The sequence below is a fragment of the Oncorhynchus mykiss genome, chromosome 19, assembly GCF_057628025.1.
Source record: "Oncorhynchus mykiss isolate SJ-2025 chromosome 19, ASM5762802v1, whole genome shotgun sequence".
NCBI lineage: Eukaryota > Metazoa > Chordata > Actinopteri > Salmoniformes > Salmonidae > Oncorhynchus > Oncorhynchus mykiss.
The window spans coordinates 59,893,736-59,908,626 of NC_143040.1; the positions used below are offsets into that span (position 1 = coordinate 59,893,736).

At 47.5% G+C, this 14,891-nt stretch overlaps 1 protein-coding gene across 1 annotated transcript in view; it reads right to left on the reverse strand.

The window, feature by feature from the left end:
- The window catches only part of LOC110498381 (usherin), a 432,088-nt gene that overhangs the window by 288,910 nt on the left and 128,287 nt on the right, over positions 1-14,891 (reverse strand). The window contains exons 19-23 of the mRNA XM_036955034.2: positions 13,437-13,665; positions 12,607-12,875; positions 8,554-8,829; positions 7,113-7,282; positions 3,063-3,207 (exon numbers count right to left, since the gene is read on the reverse strand). Of these exons, the coding sequence (XP_036810929.2) occupies positions 3,063-3,207; positions 7,113-7,282; positions 8,554-8,829; positions 12,607-12,875; positions 13,437-13,665 (1,089 nt within the window). The remainder of the gene's footprint in view (positions 1-3,062; positions 3,208-7,112; positions 7,283-8,553; positions 8,830-12,606; positions 12,876-13,436; positions 13,666-14,891) is intronic.

The window sequence follows — 14,891 nt, forward strand, 5'->3', positions numbered from 1 at the left end:
TTATTTCTTTCATCACATTCCCAGTTGGTCAGAAGTTTACATACACTCAATTAGTATTTGGTAGCATTGCCTTTAAAATGGTTTAACTTGGGTCAAACGTTTTGGGTAGCCTTCCACAAGCTTCCCACACTAAGTTGGGTGAATTTTGGCCCATTTCTCCTGACAGAGCTGAGTCAGGTTTGTAAGGCCTCCTTGCTTGCACACGCTTTTTCAGTTCTGCCCTCAAATATTGTATAGGATTGAGGTCAGGGCTTTGTGATGGCTACTCCAATACCTTGACTTTGTTGTCCTGAAGCCATTTTGCCACAACTGTGGAAGTATGCTTGGGGTCATTGTCCATTTGGAAGACCCATTTGCAACCAAGCTTTAACTTCCTGACTGATGTCTTGATATGTTGCTTCAATATATCTACATCATTTTCCACCCTCATGATGCCATCTATTTTGTGAAGTGCACCAGTCCCTCCTGCAGCAAAGCACCCCCACAACATGATGCTGCCACCTCCGTGCTTCACGGTTGGGATGGTGTTCTTCGGCTTGCAAGCCTCCCCCTTTTTCCTCCAAACACAACAATGGTCATTATGACCAAACAGTTCTATTTTTGTTTAATAATTTTTCCAAAAAGTACGATATTTGTCCCCACTTGCAGTTGTAAACCATAGTCTGGCTTTTTTATGGCGGTTTTGGAGCAGTGGCTTCAACCTTGCTGAGCGGCCTTTCAGGTTATGTCGATATAGGACTCGTTTTACTGAGGATATAGATACTTTGTTTCCTCCAGCATCTTCACAAGGTCCTTTGCTGTTGCTCTGAGATTGACTTGCACTTTTCACACCAAAGTACGTTTATCTCTAGGAGACAGAACGCCTCTCCTTAATGAGCGGTATGACGGCTATGTGGTCCCATGGTGTTTATACTTGTGTACTATTGTTTGTACAGATGAACGTGGTACCTTCAGGCAATTGGAAATTGCTCCTAGGGATGAACTAGACTTGTGGAGGTCTACAATTTTTTTTCTGAGGTCTTGGCTGATTTCTTTTGATTTTCCCATGATGTCAAGCAAGGTAGGCCTTAAAATACATCCACAGGTATACCTCAAATTATTGACTCAAATTATGTCAATTAGCCTATCAGAAGCTTCTAAAGCCATGACAACATCATTTTCCAAGCTGTTTAAAGGCACAGTCAACTTAGTGTATGTAAACTTCTGACCCACTGGAATTGTGATAGAGTGAAATAATCTGTCTGTAAACAATTGTTGGAAAAATGACCTGTCATGCACAAAGTAGATGTCCTAACCGACTTGCCAAAACTATAGTTTGTTAACAAGAAATGTTATGTAGTGGTTGAAAAACGAGTTTTAATGACTCCAACCGAAGTGTATGTAAACTTCCGGCACTTCTGAAATGTACAGCGACAGAAAGCAGAACATGGGCCGTTCTTACAGTATTCTCCCTGTACACAAAGTCAGAACCGTAGGATAAATAGATGTAGAAAACAGATGTAGAACTACAGATGTTTTTGTGAGAAGACCGATTATCGACCAACACCGCTCTAGCTCTGTCACCTTTCACCCCAGATGCGGACAGATTTTGATCTGTATTTTTTCATTATGTTACTTAGATTGACACACCAGTGTATGTTGACCAATAGATATAAACATGTTCATTCCTAAACACAATATGGGGTGATTTTGTGACTGTACAGTTTAAAACACAAAAAATGCCATATAATCTAGATTTCTACATTTAAAAACCTTGGAATCATTCAAATGAAGTCAAAACCAACACCATGATGTATATTAATATGTTAAAGCATGCTGTATTCCTGCACCTGAGAGAAACACATTCTCACATCTTCAAGACGTAAACAAAACACACAAACAAAGTACCACACGGAATAGAAACGGACCAAACGGTGAACATGTGTGAGCATATGGATGAATATGTGTGTGTCAGCCCAGACCATATGTTAGAGCTGTGCAGCGGCACTGTGTGTGTGTGTGCCCATCACACAAAGCTGATCAATTAGAGCTCGTCCCAGGCCCGGTGATTTGTGTCTCAGTTATTAAAAAAGGAGGCTAATTCATCCTACTTCCATATTGGTAATAAATCTATGGCAGTGGCCCGCACACACGTGTGTGTGACAGAATGTGTGTGTGTAACAGTGTGTGTGTGTGTGTGTGTGTGTGTGTGTGTGTGTGTGTGTGTGTGTGTGTGTGTGTGTGTGTGTATGATTCATGGCCAACAGGGGGTGTGCGCTATGCCACATTTTTCTCCTTGTAATTAACAGTAAATTGTTTTTACTGCCGTGTACAATGAATTTCCCCCCTGGTTACACCAGTGTCTCGACTGAAATACTGAGTGAGTGAATGTAGTGAGTTAGTGAGTGCATGTGTGTGTGTGTGCGTGCGTGCGTGAGTGAGTGAGTGTGTGTGTGAGTGTTTGAATATGTGAGTGAGTGAGTGCGTGATTGAGTGCATGTATGTGTGAGTGTATGTGTATGTGAGTGTGTGTGTATGTATGTGAACGTCTGTGTGAGTGTGTTTGTGTGAGTGCGTGCGTGCGGGATTGAGTGCATGTATGTGTGAGTCTGAGTGAGTGAGTGTGTATGTGTGTGTATGTGTGTGTGTGAACCCTGTCTTCCCTCTCCCTCACTCTCTTCTTTGCTTCTTCACTCTCTCCCTATTTTTTGTTTTCTCTTTTTCCTTTTTCTCTCCCTTCGTTGCTTTCTTTCCATCCCCCTCTCTCATCCAGAGGTAGTTCGTTCCCTGACAGACACACTCCATTATAGTCTCTTAATATGTAACTGACCTGCTATTCTACACCTCCATAACTGGGACAATACATACATGTGGTCAGGTTTAACCAGCAACAATCATGATCTACAACTCCATAAACAGAGACACTGTATGGGAGTATACTGCTGGAGTACACTGGAGTATTTCTGAGCAGTGTGGTATAAATAAATAAAGAATTGGATGATATTTATCTCTGGTGTTATAATGAGTGGGTTACCAGTTGGTAGTGTTCAGTTTGTGTGTGTGTGTGTGTGTGTATGTGTTACCTGTAGGTAGTGTTTGTCCGGAGGCAGGCAGGCTGGTCACACAGCCCAGTGAGGTACACAGAGTCACAGTGAAGTCATATCTCCTGTAGGCCTCTAGTCCTTCTGCTACATACACACGCTCTGATGGACTGGCTACATACAGCACCTGCGACAAGAAAGACACACACACACACACAGAGGATCAGAGTGATGTTATAGGCCCCCTACACACACTTGTGGTCCTGTATGGCTCAGTTGGTAGAGCATGGAACTCAGGTGGAAGAACATGGAGCTCAGGTGGTAGAGCACAGAGCTCAGGTGGTAGAGCATGGAGCTCAGGTGGTAGAGCATGGAGCTCAGGTGGTAGAGCATGGAGCTCAGGTGGTAGAGCACGGAGCTCAGGTGGTAGAGCACGGAGCTCAGGTGGTAGAGCATGGAGCTCAGGTGGTAGAGAGCATGGAGCTCAGGTGGAAGAACATGGAGCTCAGGTGGAAGAATATGGAACTCAGGTGGTAGAGCACGGAGCTCAGGTGGTAGAGCACGGAGCTCAGGTGGTAGAGCATGGAGCTCAGGTGGTAGAGCATGGAGCTCAGTTGGTAGAGCACGCTCAGTTGGTGGAGTACGGAGCTCAGGTGGTAGAGCATGGAGCTCAGGTGGTTGAGAGCATGGAGCTCAGTTGGTATAGCATGGAGCTCAGGTGGTAGAACATGGAGCTCAGGTGGTAGAGCATGGAGCTCAGGTGGTAGAGCATGGAGCTCAGTTGATAGAGCACGGTGCTCAGTTGGTAGGGCATGGAGCTCAGGTAGAGGAGAGCATGGAACTCAGTTGAGCCCGGAGCTCAGGTGGTAGAGCACGGAGCTCAGTTGGTAGAGCACGGAGCTCAGGTGGTAGAGCACGGAGCTCAGGTGGTAGAGCACGGTGCTCAGGTGGTAGAGCGTGGAGCTCAGGTGGTAGAGAGCATGGAGCTCAGTTGGTAGAAAATGGAGCTCAGTTGGTAGAGCGTGGAGCTCAGTTGGTAGAGCATTGAGCTCAGTTGGTAGAGCGTGGAGCTCAGTTGATAGAGCGTGGAGCTCAGTTGGTAGAGCATGGAGCTCAGGTGGAGGAGAGCATGGAACTCAGTTGAGCACAGAGCTCAGGTGGTAGAGCGTGGAGCTCAGTTGGTAGAGCGTGGAGCTCAGTTGGTAGAGCGTGGCGCTCAGCTGGTAGAGCGTGGAGCTCAGGTGGTAGAGCACGGAGCTCAGGTGGTAGAGCACGGAGCTCAGGTGGTAGAGCATGGAGCTCAGGTGGTAGAGCATGGAGCTCAGGTGGTAGAGCACGGAGCTCAGGTGGTAGAGCACAGAGCTCAGGTGGTAGAGCATGGAGCTCAGGTGGTAGAGCATGGAGCTCAGGTGGTAGAGCATGGAGCTCAGGTGGTAGAGCACGGAGCTCAGGTGGTAGAGCATGGAGCTCAGGTGGTAGAGCATGGAGCTCAGGTGGTAGAGAGCATGGAGCTCAGGTGGAAGAACATGGAGCTCAGGTGGAAGAATATGGAGCTCAGGTGGTAGAGCACGGAGCTCAGGTGGTAGAGCACAGAGCTCAGGTGGTAGAGCATGGAGCTCAGGTGGTAGAACATGGAGCTCAGTTGGTAGAGCACGCTCAGTTGGTGGAGTACGGAGCTCAGGTAGAGGAGAGCATGGAACTCAGTTGAGCCCGGAGCTCAGGTGGTAGAGCACGGAGCTCAGTTGGTAGAGCACGGAGCTCAGGTGGTAGAGCACGGAGCTCAGGTGGTAGAGCACGGCGCTCAGGTGGTAGAGCGTGGAGCTCAGGTGGTAGAGAGCATGGAGCTCAGTTGGTAGAGCATGGAGCTCAGTTGGTAGAGCATGGAGCTCAGTTGGTAGAGCGTGGAGCTCAGTTGGTAGAGCATTGAGCTCAGTTGGTAGAGCGTGGAGCTCAGTTGATAGAGCGTGGAGCTCAGTTGGTAGAGCATGGAGCTCAGGTGGAGGAGAGCATGGAACTCAGTTGAGCACGGAGCTCAGGTGGTAGAGAACGGAGCTCAGTTGGTAGAGCGTGGAGCTCAGTTGGTAGAGCGTGGAGCTCAGTTGGTAGAGTGTGGAGCTCAGTTGGTAGAGCGTGGAGCTCAGTTGGTAGAGCACGGAGCTCAGGTGGTAGAGCACGGAGCTCAGGTGGTAGAGCACGGAGCTCAGGTGGTAGAGCGTGGAGCTCAGGTGGTAGAGCACGGAGCTCAGGTGGTAGAGCACGGAGCTCAGGTGGTAGAGCACGGAGCTCAGGTGGTAGAGCATGGAGCTCAGGTGGTAGAACATGGAGCTCAGTTGGTAGAGCACGCTCAGGTGGTGGAGCACGGAGCTCAGGTGGTAGAGCATGGAGCTCAGGTGGTAGAGAGCATGGAGCTCAGTTGGTAGAGCATGGAGCTGAGGTGGTAGAACATGGAGCTCAGGTGGTAGAGCATGGAGCTCAGGTGGTAGAGCATGGAGCTCAGTTGGTAGATCACAGTGCTCAGTTGGTAGGGCATGGAGCTCAGGTAGAGGAGAGCATGGAACTCAGTTGAGCCCGGAGCTCAGGTGGTAGAGCACGGAGCTCAGTTGGTAGAGCACGGAGTTCAGGTGGTAGAGCACGAAGGTCAGGTGGTAGAGCACGGCGCTCAGGTGGTAGAGCGTGGAGCTCAGGTGGTAGAGAGCGTGGAGCTCAGTTGGTAGAGCATGGAGCTCAGTTGGTAGAGCGTGGAGCTCAGGTGGTAGAGCACGGAGCTCAGGTGGTAGAGCACGGCGCTCAGGTGGTAGAGCACGGAGCTCAGGTGGTAGAGCACGGAGCTCAGTTGGTAGAGCGTGGAGCTCAGTTGGTAGAGCGTGGAGCTCAGTTGGTAGAGCGTGGAGCTCAGTTGGTAGAACATGGAGCTCAGTTGGTAGAGCACGCTCAGGTGGTGGAGCACGGAGCTCAGGTGGTAGAGCATGGAGCTCAGGTGGTAGAGCATGGAGCTCAGGTGGTAGAGAGCATGGAGCTCAGTTGGTAGATTATGGAGCTGAGGTGGTAGAACATGGAGCTCAGGTGGTAGAGCATGGAGCTCAGTTGGTAGATCACAGTGCTCAGTTGGTAGGGCATGGAGCTCAAGTAGAGGAGAGCATGGAACTCAGTTGAGCCCGGAGCTCAGGTGGTAGAGCACGGAGCTCAGTTGGTAGAGCACGGAGTTCAGGTGGTAGAGCACGGAGGTCAGGTGGTAGAGCACGGCGCTCAGGTGGTAGAGCGTGGAGCTCAGGTGGTAGAGAGCATGGAGCTCAGTTGGTAGAGCATGGAGCTCAGTTGGTAGAGCGTGGAGCTCAGGTGGTAGAGCACGGAGCTCAGGTGGTAGAGCACGGCGCTCAGGTGGTAGAGCGTGGAGCTCAGGTGGTAGAGCACGGAGCTCAGTTGGTAGAGCGTGGAGCTCAGTTGGTAGAGCGTGGAGCTCAGTTGGTAGAGCGTGGAGCTCAGTTGGTAGAGCGTGGAGCTCAGTTGGTAGAGCGTGGAGCTCAGATGGTAGAGCGTGGAGCTCAGTTGGTAGAGCGTGGAGCTCAGTTGGTAGAGCGTGGAGCTCAGTTGGTAGAGCGTGGAGCTCAGTTGGTAGAGCATGGAGCTCAGTTGGTAGAGCGTGGAGCTCAGTTGGTAGAGCGTGGAGCTCAGTTGGTAGAGCGTGGAGCTCAGTTGGTAGAGCGTGGAGCTCAGTTGGTAGACCCTGCACCTCAACACACTACTATCACCCCGACGAAGAGCTAGATAAAACTACTGCTGAGGAGAAGCAACGCCCGTTGAACCTGGTGATACACTGACATAGGGCAATGCATGATGGGTTTAGCCATGTAGGTGGTGTGACATCATACACTTTAGAGTCGCTATACCTGAGGAGGGACATCTATGTTTGAGCCGATGAGAACACTCCTATCTGTGCAATGATATAGTATGTGTTTTTCTAAGGGAATGCAGAAGTAGTGCTGTTTCGAATGTCTATCTATTTTTCTAAGATGATTTAGGGCCAAGACATTTTCAGGAAATCTAGGAATGAGGGAGAAGCATGTGTACCTATTTATTGTTTAAGTATGTTACCTGTGTGATAACAGGTGGTGCGTATGGGTTGGACTTCTGCTCTGTGACCAGGTTCACCCTGTATTCAGTGACCTGTCCTCTAGCCTCTTGACCCCGCGCTGACCTCCACGCGACCTTTAGGGACGAGGATGACACCGCCGACACCTCAGGAGGAGCCACGAACTCCGGAGCTATGGAACACACACACACACACACACACACACACACACACACACACACACGTTACTTCCAATCTCTTCTTTTATCAGAAAGTACTCTTAAATCACAGTGTCCATAATAGTAACTCCGTTGACTGCGTCAGTGTAACTGCTGTGGAGGGATTTAATGAACAGTGGAAGCAGGTGGATGTTGACAAATAGGAGCACAGCCAGGTTGAAAAAACACACAACAAACTTGACACAGCTACCCTGACAGAAACACAGAAATGCAGAGAGAGAGAGTGAGAGAGAGACAGAGAGAGGGAGAGAGAGAGCTTGTTAAGTTAACTCTGGGCACAGAATCCACTCCAAACACAAGCTGTAAAATACCATTTGCATGTTTGATCCAAATGTGGAGCAGCGTTTGTGTTTATGTTTGTGATGGAGCTGTCAACATGGCTCAGGAGTACTGGCATAATAAGCCTCAGTCAACACTCACACAGCCCTCTGAATGAAAGCACAGCACAGCACAGCACAGCACAGCACAGACCACCCTCACACATTTAGAAACACCTATTATCTCACACACTATCTCCCCATCTCTCGTCGTATCTCTGCAATCTCTCCTTTATCTCTGAAGCCACCTAGTGTTAGGTGTTTAATGCGATTCACGCACGCATGCAGGAGTGCACAAACACTCTCTCTCTCTCTCTCTCTCTCTCTCTCTCACACACACACACACACACACACACACACACACACACACACACACACACACACACACAGGGTGTGTAATGTGATTCATGGCTATTACACAGTCAGACAGAGGGCTGCGAGTTTTGTTTTGGGGGCACAGTCTAGTTCTAATGAGCCATATCATCTCTTTGGAATTATGATGCTTAATGAGAAACCCCTCTCCTTCCTGTCTCTTTTTCTCTGTCTCTCTCTTCCCTATCCCTCTCCTCCCTCACTTCCACCAACCATTATGTCACAAAACTACTATAACTACACACCCAGAGGAACTCTCTCTCTCTCTTCCCTATCACTCTCCTCCCTCACTTCCACCAACCATTATGTCACAAAACTACTATAACTACACACCCAGAGGAACTCTCTCTCTCTCTTCCCTATCCCTCTCCTCCCTCACTTCCACCAACCATTATGTCACAAAACTACTAGAACTACACACCCAGAGGCCTCCCCAGAGGAACTCTCTCTCTCTGCAAGTGCTCACATCACGCTCTCTCTACTTTTTTCGTCACTGTTTGTGTTTGTATGCTGGTGTGTGTGTGTGTTTAACTGACCCCCCTCCTGTGTCCGAGCTGTAGTCCAGTCTGATATCACACTCCCGGCCATGTTGACGGTCAGAACTCGCAACTGATAGGTGGAGAAGGCCTGCAGGTCTGTTACTATGGCGCTGCTCTGGGGAGGAGGCAGAGCACTCTCTTTGGCTGAGTCAGACGGGAGGCGGGGATCCAGCCAACCACTGCTCACAAACACCCTACGCTCTGGGGCGGGGCTTGTGGTGTTCTGCGATTCCATTGGCCCTTGTATGAAGAGCTCGTACCTTATAATAACACCTATGAAGGCAGAAACAAAAGAGACAATTTTATTATGTTCAATTCCATATTAATCAGTTATTGATGGGTTAGCTTGTGACTAGTTCCTATTAGGACCTGTTCATTGCCAGAAATGTTGTATATTCTTATACCAGGTGGGTCACAAGGAAATGATAAAGTACATTATATTGATCAAAGTTAAAAATAAGTTAGATAACCACTATTTAGGACACAGTGGATTTTTTTTTTTGGTAAATGAAAAAATAATCACGTTTTTTTACTTCGGTTTCTATTTTTTGACATTAAATGCACTATACATTATGTGCGTTGAATAATGTAACAACACAGAATAAAACAATCTAAAAGTCCCATAATAGTAGTGACTGTCCATTACTGATTATCACTCATTAACCATCATTTATTCACATTACTTTACTTCAATCACATATTTCAGTTGATGCCATATATTACATTTGTTTTATTTGAGGACTTCATTATTTCATTCCAAGTCATCAACTCATCTCTATAGAGCTTCTGACAAAAGTCCTATTTTACTACTTCTCCAAAATAAATAAGGCATACTTTTATGCCTGCTGAATACCAACTATCAATCACTTAGATTGTATTTTCAGGTAGAGATACCTCTCGAAGCAACTGCTCTCTATCCCTCTTGATCGCACATTCTTCTGTCTCTTCCCCACACTAACCCAATGTAGCAGGCGTAGAAGAAACACGGACAAGTACTCGCGCAATGGATTATGGTCATTTGAGTTAATTACCATGTTTTCTGTACTAACCTATGTAGAACATTGGCCTGTTGGAAACTACAACTCCCTACTACATCGCACAGTTCGGGCTTGATTTGATTTTTTGCATTGGATGCATCTCAATTCACTACATCTGCCCACTTAACACTTCCACATCTGCCCACTTAACACTTCCACACCTGCCCACTTAACGCTTCCACATCTGCCCACTTAACGCTTCCACATCTGCCCACTTAGCGCTTCCACATCTTCCTACTTAACACTTCCACATCTGCCTACTTAACACTTCCACATCTAACTACTTAACACTTCCACATCTGCCCACTTAACACTTCCACATCTGCCTACTTAACAATTCCACATCTGCCTACTTAACACTTCCACATCTAACTACTTAACACTTCCACATCTGCCTACTTAACACTTCCACATCTGCCTACTTAACACTTCCACATCTGCCTACTTAACACTTCCACATCTGCCTACTTAACACTTCCACATCTGCCTACTTAACACTTCCACATCTAACTACTTAACACTTCCACATCTAACTACTTAACACTTCCACATCTAACTACTTAACACTTCCACATCTAACTACTTAACACTTCCACATCTGCCTACTTAACATTTCCACATCTGCCTACTTAACACTTCCACATCTGCCCACTTAGCGCTTCCACATCTGCCCACTTAGCGCTTCCACATCTGCCCACTTAACACTTCCACATCTGCCTACTTAACACTTCCACATCTGTCTACTTAACACTTCCACATCTGCCTACTTAACACTTCCACATCTGCCTACTTAACACTTCCACATCTAACTACTTAACACTTCCACATCTGCCTACTTAACACTTCCACATCTGCCTACTTAACACTTCCACATCTGCCTACTTAACACTTCCACATCTGTCTACTTAACACTTCCACATCTGCCTACTTAACACTTCCACATCTGCCTACTTAACACTTCCACATCTGCCTACTTAACACTTCCACATCTAACTACTTAACACTTCCACATCTGCCTACCTAACACTTCCACATCTAACTACTTAACACTTCCACATCTGCCTACTTAACACTTCCACATCTAACTACTTAACACTTCCACATCTGCCTACTTAACACTTCCACATCTGCCCACTTAACACTTCCACATCTGCCTACTTAACACTTCCACATCTGCCTACTTAACACTTCCACATCTGCCTACTTAACACTTCCACATCTGCCCACTTAGCGCTTCCACATCTGCCTACTTAACACTTCCACATCTGCCTACTTAACACTTCCACATCTGCCTACTTAACAATTCCACATCCAACTACTTGACACTTCCACACCTGCCCACTTAACACTTCCACACCTGCCTACTTAACACTTCCACATCTGCCTACTTAACACTTCCACATCTGCCTACTTAACACTTCCACATCTGCCTACTTAACACTTCCACATCTGCCTACTTAACACTTCCACATCTGCCTACTTAACACTTCCACATCTGCCTACTTAACACTTCCACATCTGCCCACTTAGCGCTTCCACATCTGCCTACTTAACACTTCCACATCTGCCTACTTAACACTTCCACATCTGCCTACTTAACACTTCCACATCTGCCTACCTAACACTTCCACATCTAACTACTTAACACTTCCACATCTGCCTACTTAACACTTCCACATCTGCCTACTTAACACTTCCACATCTAACTACTTAACACTTCCACATCTTCCTACTTAACACTTCCACATCTGCCTACTTAACACTTCCACATCTGCCTACTTAACACTTCCACATCTGCCTACTTAACACTTCCACATCTGCCTACTTAACAATTCCACATCCAACTACTTGACACTTCCACACCTGCCCACTTAACACTTCCACATCTGTGGTAAAGGTGACAGAGATAGAGCGGTATTTGTCAGACCATGAGACATCCTGAAAATCGGTCTTCTCACAAAATCGTCTGTAGCGTCTGAACGGTTTGGCCTAGAAAACCACTGTAAAGATGAGACTCTCAGGAACACGTACATGTTGGTTGTTTTTCTCTAGCACACCCATAGGCGTCACAAGACTCGTCTGAAAAATCAAATAGCAAATTGATCCTTGGTATGACCTTCTTAAAACAATTCCACATAGCTTAGTAGTATCCCCCCGGCTTAGACAGGGCTTAGACTCTTCTGGGTTAACAGCCGAAAAATAACCGCAATTTCAGTTAGTTGCTCAGCACTAGTAGGACACAAGGAGATACAATACTGTATGCATCACTACAGTACCATACTGTAAGCTACTAATCAACCACAGGTCTTCAGCCAATACTAAAATAGAATGAATGAATACCAGCCCAGTGCATTCTCATATCCCATTCTAATACTCTATAGCAGAGAGACTCTTCATCCACATGAGAATCAAAGCTCAGCATCATATCCACATTGCTCATTAGTGTTAACAAGGCAGTGAATGAATACAGAAGGTTGAGCCGAGGACAGGCAGGCATCACAACACAATAGAAATAAACACTTCTATTCTCCCTCTTTTCTCTCTCTTCTCCAATGTTCCCTATCACACTAGCACTTCAATGACTCTTTTCCCCCATGTCTTGTTTCAATACAGCCAGTCCATCATGGCAGTTCTAGTTGTAGGCATGGTTGAATGACGACTCAAAACAGAATATGAAATGACATGAATAATAATGTCTGGTAGAAGTACATTTGTTTCAATGTGCCTCGGGGAGCGATATAATGTAATGCAGTAAATTAAACCATGACTGAGAAAGCATTAGTGTGGTGGTTACACAGGCTTAATATGGTAGAGAGCCTTATAGAGACTGTACAAAGCCCTGGATCCAGGAGAACACTGTAGGGACACAGTGTTAAGGGGAGTTGAACATGTGTTCTCTTGGAGCATCCTAATAGGACAGTCTCCATAGTACCTCCTTCTCAAAATTATTTGTTCTTCTCAATTTCATTCCTGTTGTCTGTGAACACAGATCAAGAGGCGATTCGGGTCGTACCATTGGGACGAACGGGGGGGTTCCAGGCTGCGTCCATTTGGTGCGGTCCGGTGGTGTTGACCCTGGGTGGGGGCTGTCCCTGTGGGGGGCTGGGTGAAGTGAGGAGGGGCAGGGGAGGGGTGGAGGTGCACCCACCAGTAGTACAGGCCTGCAGGGTGAGGTTGTAGTGGGTGTAGGGGGAGAGGCCAGCGGCTGCAGCCTGGGTCTCTAGACCTGTATAGTGGACCCACTCCCTACCAGTACCAGCCTCCACTGAGGTCAGCACAAACCTACAGGAACACACAGAGAGAGGGATCAGTTTAGTTTATTAGTCAATATGACTTGACCATGATAACTGACCAGCCAATGTTACTCCTTCAGTTAGGGACTCACAGACCATAAAATAACATCTAGTCTCATCTCAACTCAGCTGGTTGAGAATTCTTAAGAGCTGGTTTCCTGGACACAAATTAGGCTTAGTCCTAGACAAACAATCATGTTCAATGGATTCACTATTGAAAGTGTTTTTCAATACAAGTCTCTTGCTCACTCTCTCTGATTCAATACCCCCCCCCCCCCCCTGCCCCCCTGTATTTCTCTTTATTTATCCACTGAGGTTAGATAGGACACCTAAAGGGGGTTTAGAATACTGGGTCCATACCACAAGAGGTTGGCGGCACCTTAATTGGGGAGGACAGGCTCGTGGTTATGACTGGAGTGGAATCAGTGGAACGCTATCAAATACATCAAATTTACATCACATGATTTCCAGGTGTTTGATGCCATTCCATCTGCTCCGTTACGGACATTATTAAGAGCCGTTCTCCCCTCAGCAGCCCACTGGTCCATACCTCTCTTGTGGACCTGATGTGTTCTGTGGTCGGGTCCAGTTGAGGTTGGCTGTGGTCGGTCCTGGTCGGCCCACCAGAGTCAGAAGGATATGGTCAGGGTCCGGTGCGGCGGCCAGGGTCTGGTAACTGACCGGAACACTCACCGTCTGACCGTTAACGTTAGCCGTTACTAGCTGGTAAGAATAATCCATGAACGGAGACAAACCACTGTCCACATAAGTTACAGGGCCTAGGAGAGAGAAAATACTTGAATGTGTGTGTGTGTGTGTGTGTGTGCATGTGTGTGTGCGTGCGTGTGCGTGTCTTCAACATACAGTGTGTGTGTGTGCGTGTGTGTGTGTGCATGTGCGTGCGTGTCTTCAACATATGTGTGTGTGTGTGTGTGTGTGTGCGTGTGTGTCACCAAACCCAGTAAGAGGGTATGCTGGTGACCTCCAGATGACCTCCAGAGAAGACCATGTCATTAAAGACATGCTCTCTCACAGATGATTTTTTGAGATGGGCTGGAAAGACACTAAATGTGCAGTGTTGTATGAAAGACACAGCAGAGGTAACCTCTGGTACAAGTCTAAAACTGATAAGCCCCCAACATTTACACTAATGAATAAACCACTCAGAGTCTACTCTCATCACGAAACATTTAGTTATCTTGGACATACATTTTATGTTGCTGGCGAGTGGGAACAAGTTGAGGAGCTCGTCCGTGTGTATTCAACCAGGCTTGATATGATTGACATTTCCCCTCTGCCTGTGGTCATGAAGCTAGAAGCTGTGAGAGAGGTGGCCCTAGTAAAGATTAAACATCTGCTTGCACATGTGCCTCTCCCACAGAAGGTTCTGGGGGAAATGAATAACAAAACTGTTCAGGTGGTGAAAAAGTGGCAATGCTTCAACACACACACCACACGTGACTTTGTCTTCCTGAGCCAAAGAGAGGGGCGTTTAGGTGTCCCGAAGAGAGGGGCGTTTAGGTGTCCCGAAGAGAGGGGCGTTTAGGTGTCCCGAAGAGAGGGGCGTTTAGGTGTCCCGAAGAGAGGGGCGTTTAGGTGTCCCGAAGAGAGGGGCGTTTAGGTGTCCCGAAGAGAGGGGCGTTTAGGTGTCCCGATGAGAGGGGCGTTTAGGTGTCCCGAATATTGAGTGGATTTACACTGCTACCAGACAGACTCACCTGTTGAACATGCTCAACAGTGACGATGTGACAGTTAAGGAGTTAGCCAGAGCCTCTTTCCTTCTGGACCTACGGAAGAGGAAGGTTCCCCTGGCCAGGGACACTGAGGACAACTTCCTGGGCTTCAGGAGGAAGGTTCCCCTGGCCAGACTGAGGACAACTTCCTGGGCTTCAGGAGGAAGGTTCCCCTGGCCAGGGACACTGAGGACAACTTCCTGGGCTTCAGGAGGAAGGTTCCCCTGGCCAGGGACACTGAGGACAACTTCCTGGGCTTCAGGAGGAAGGTT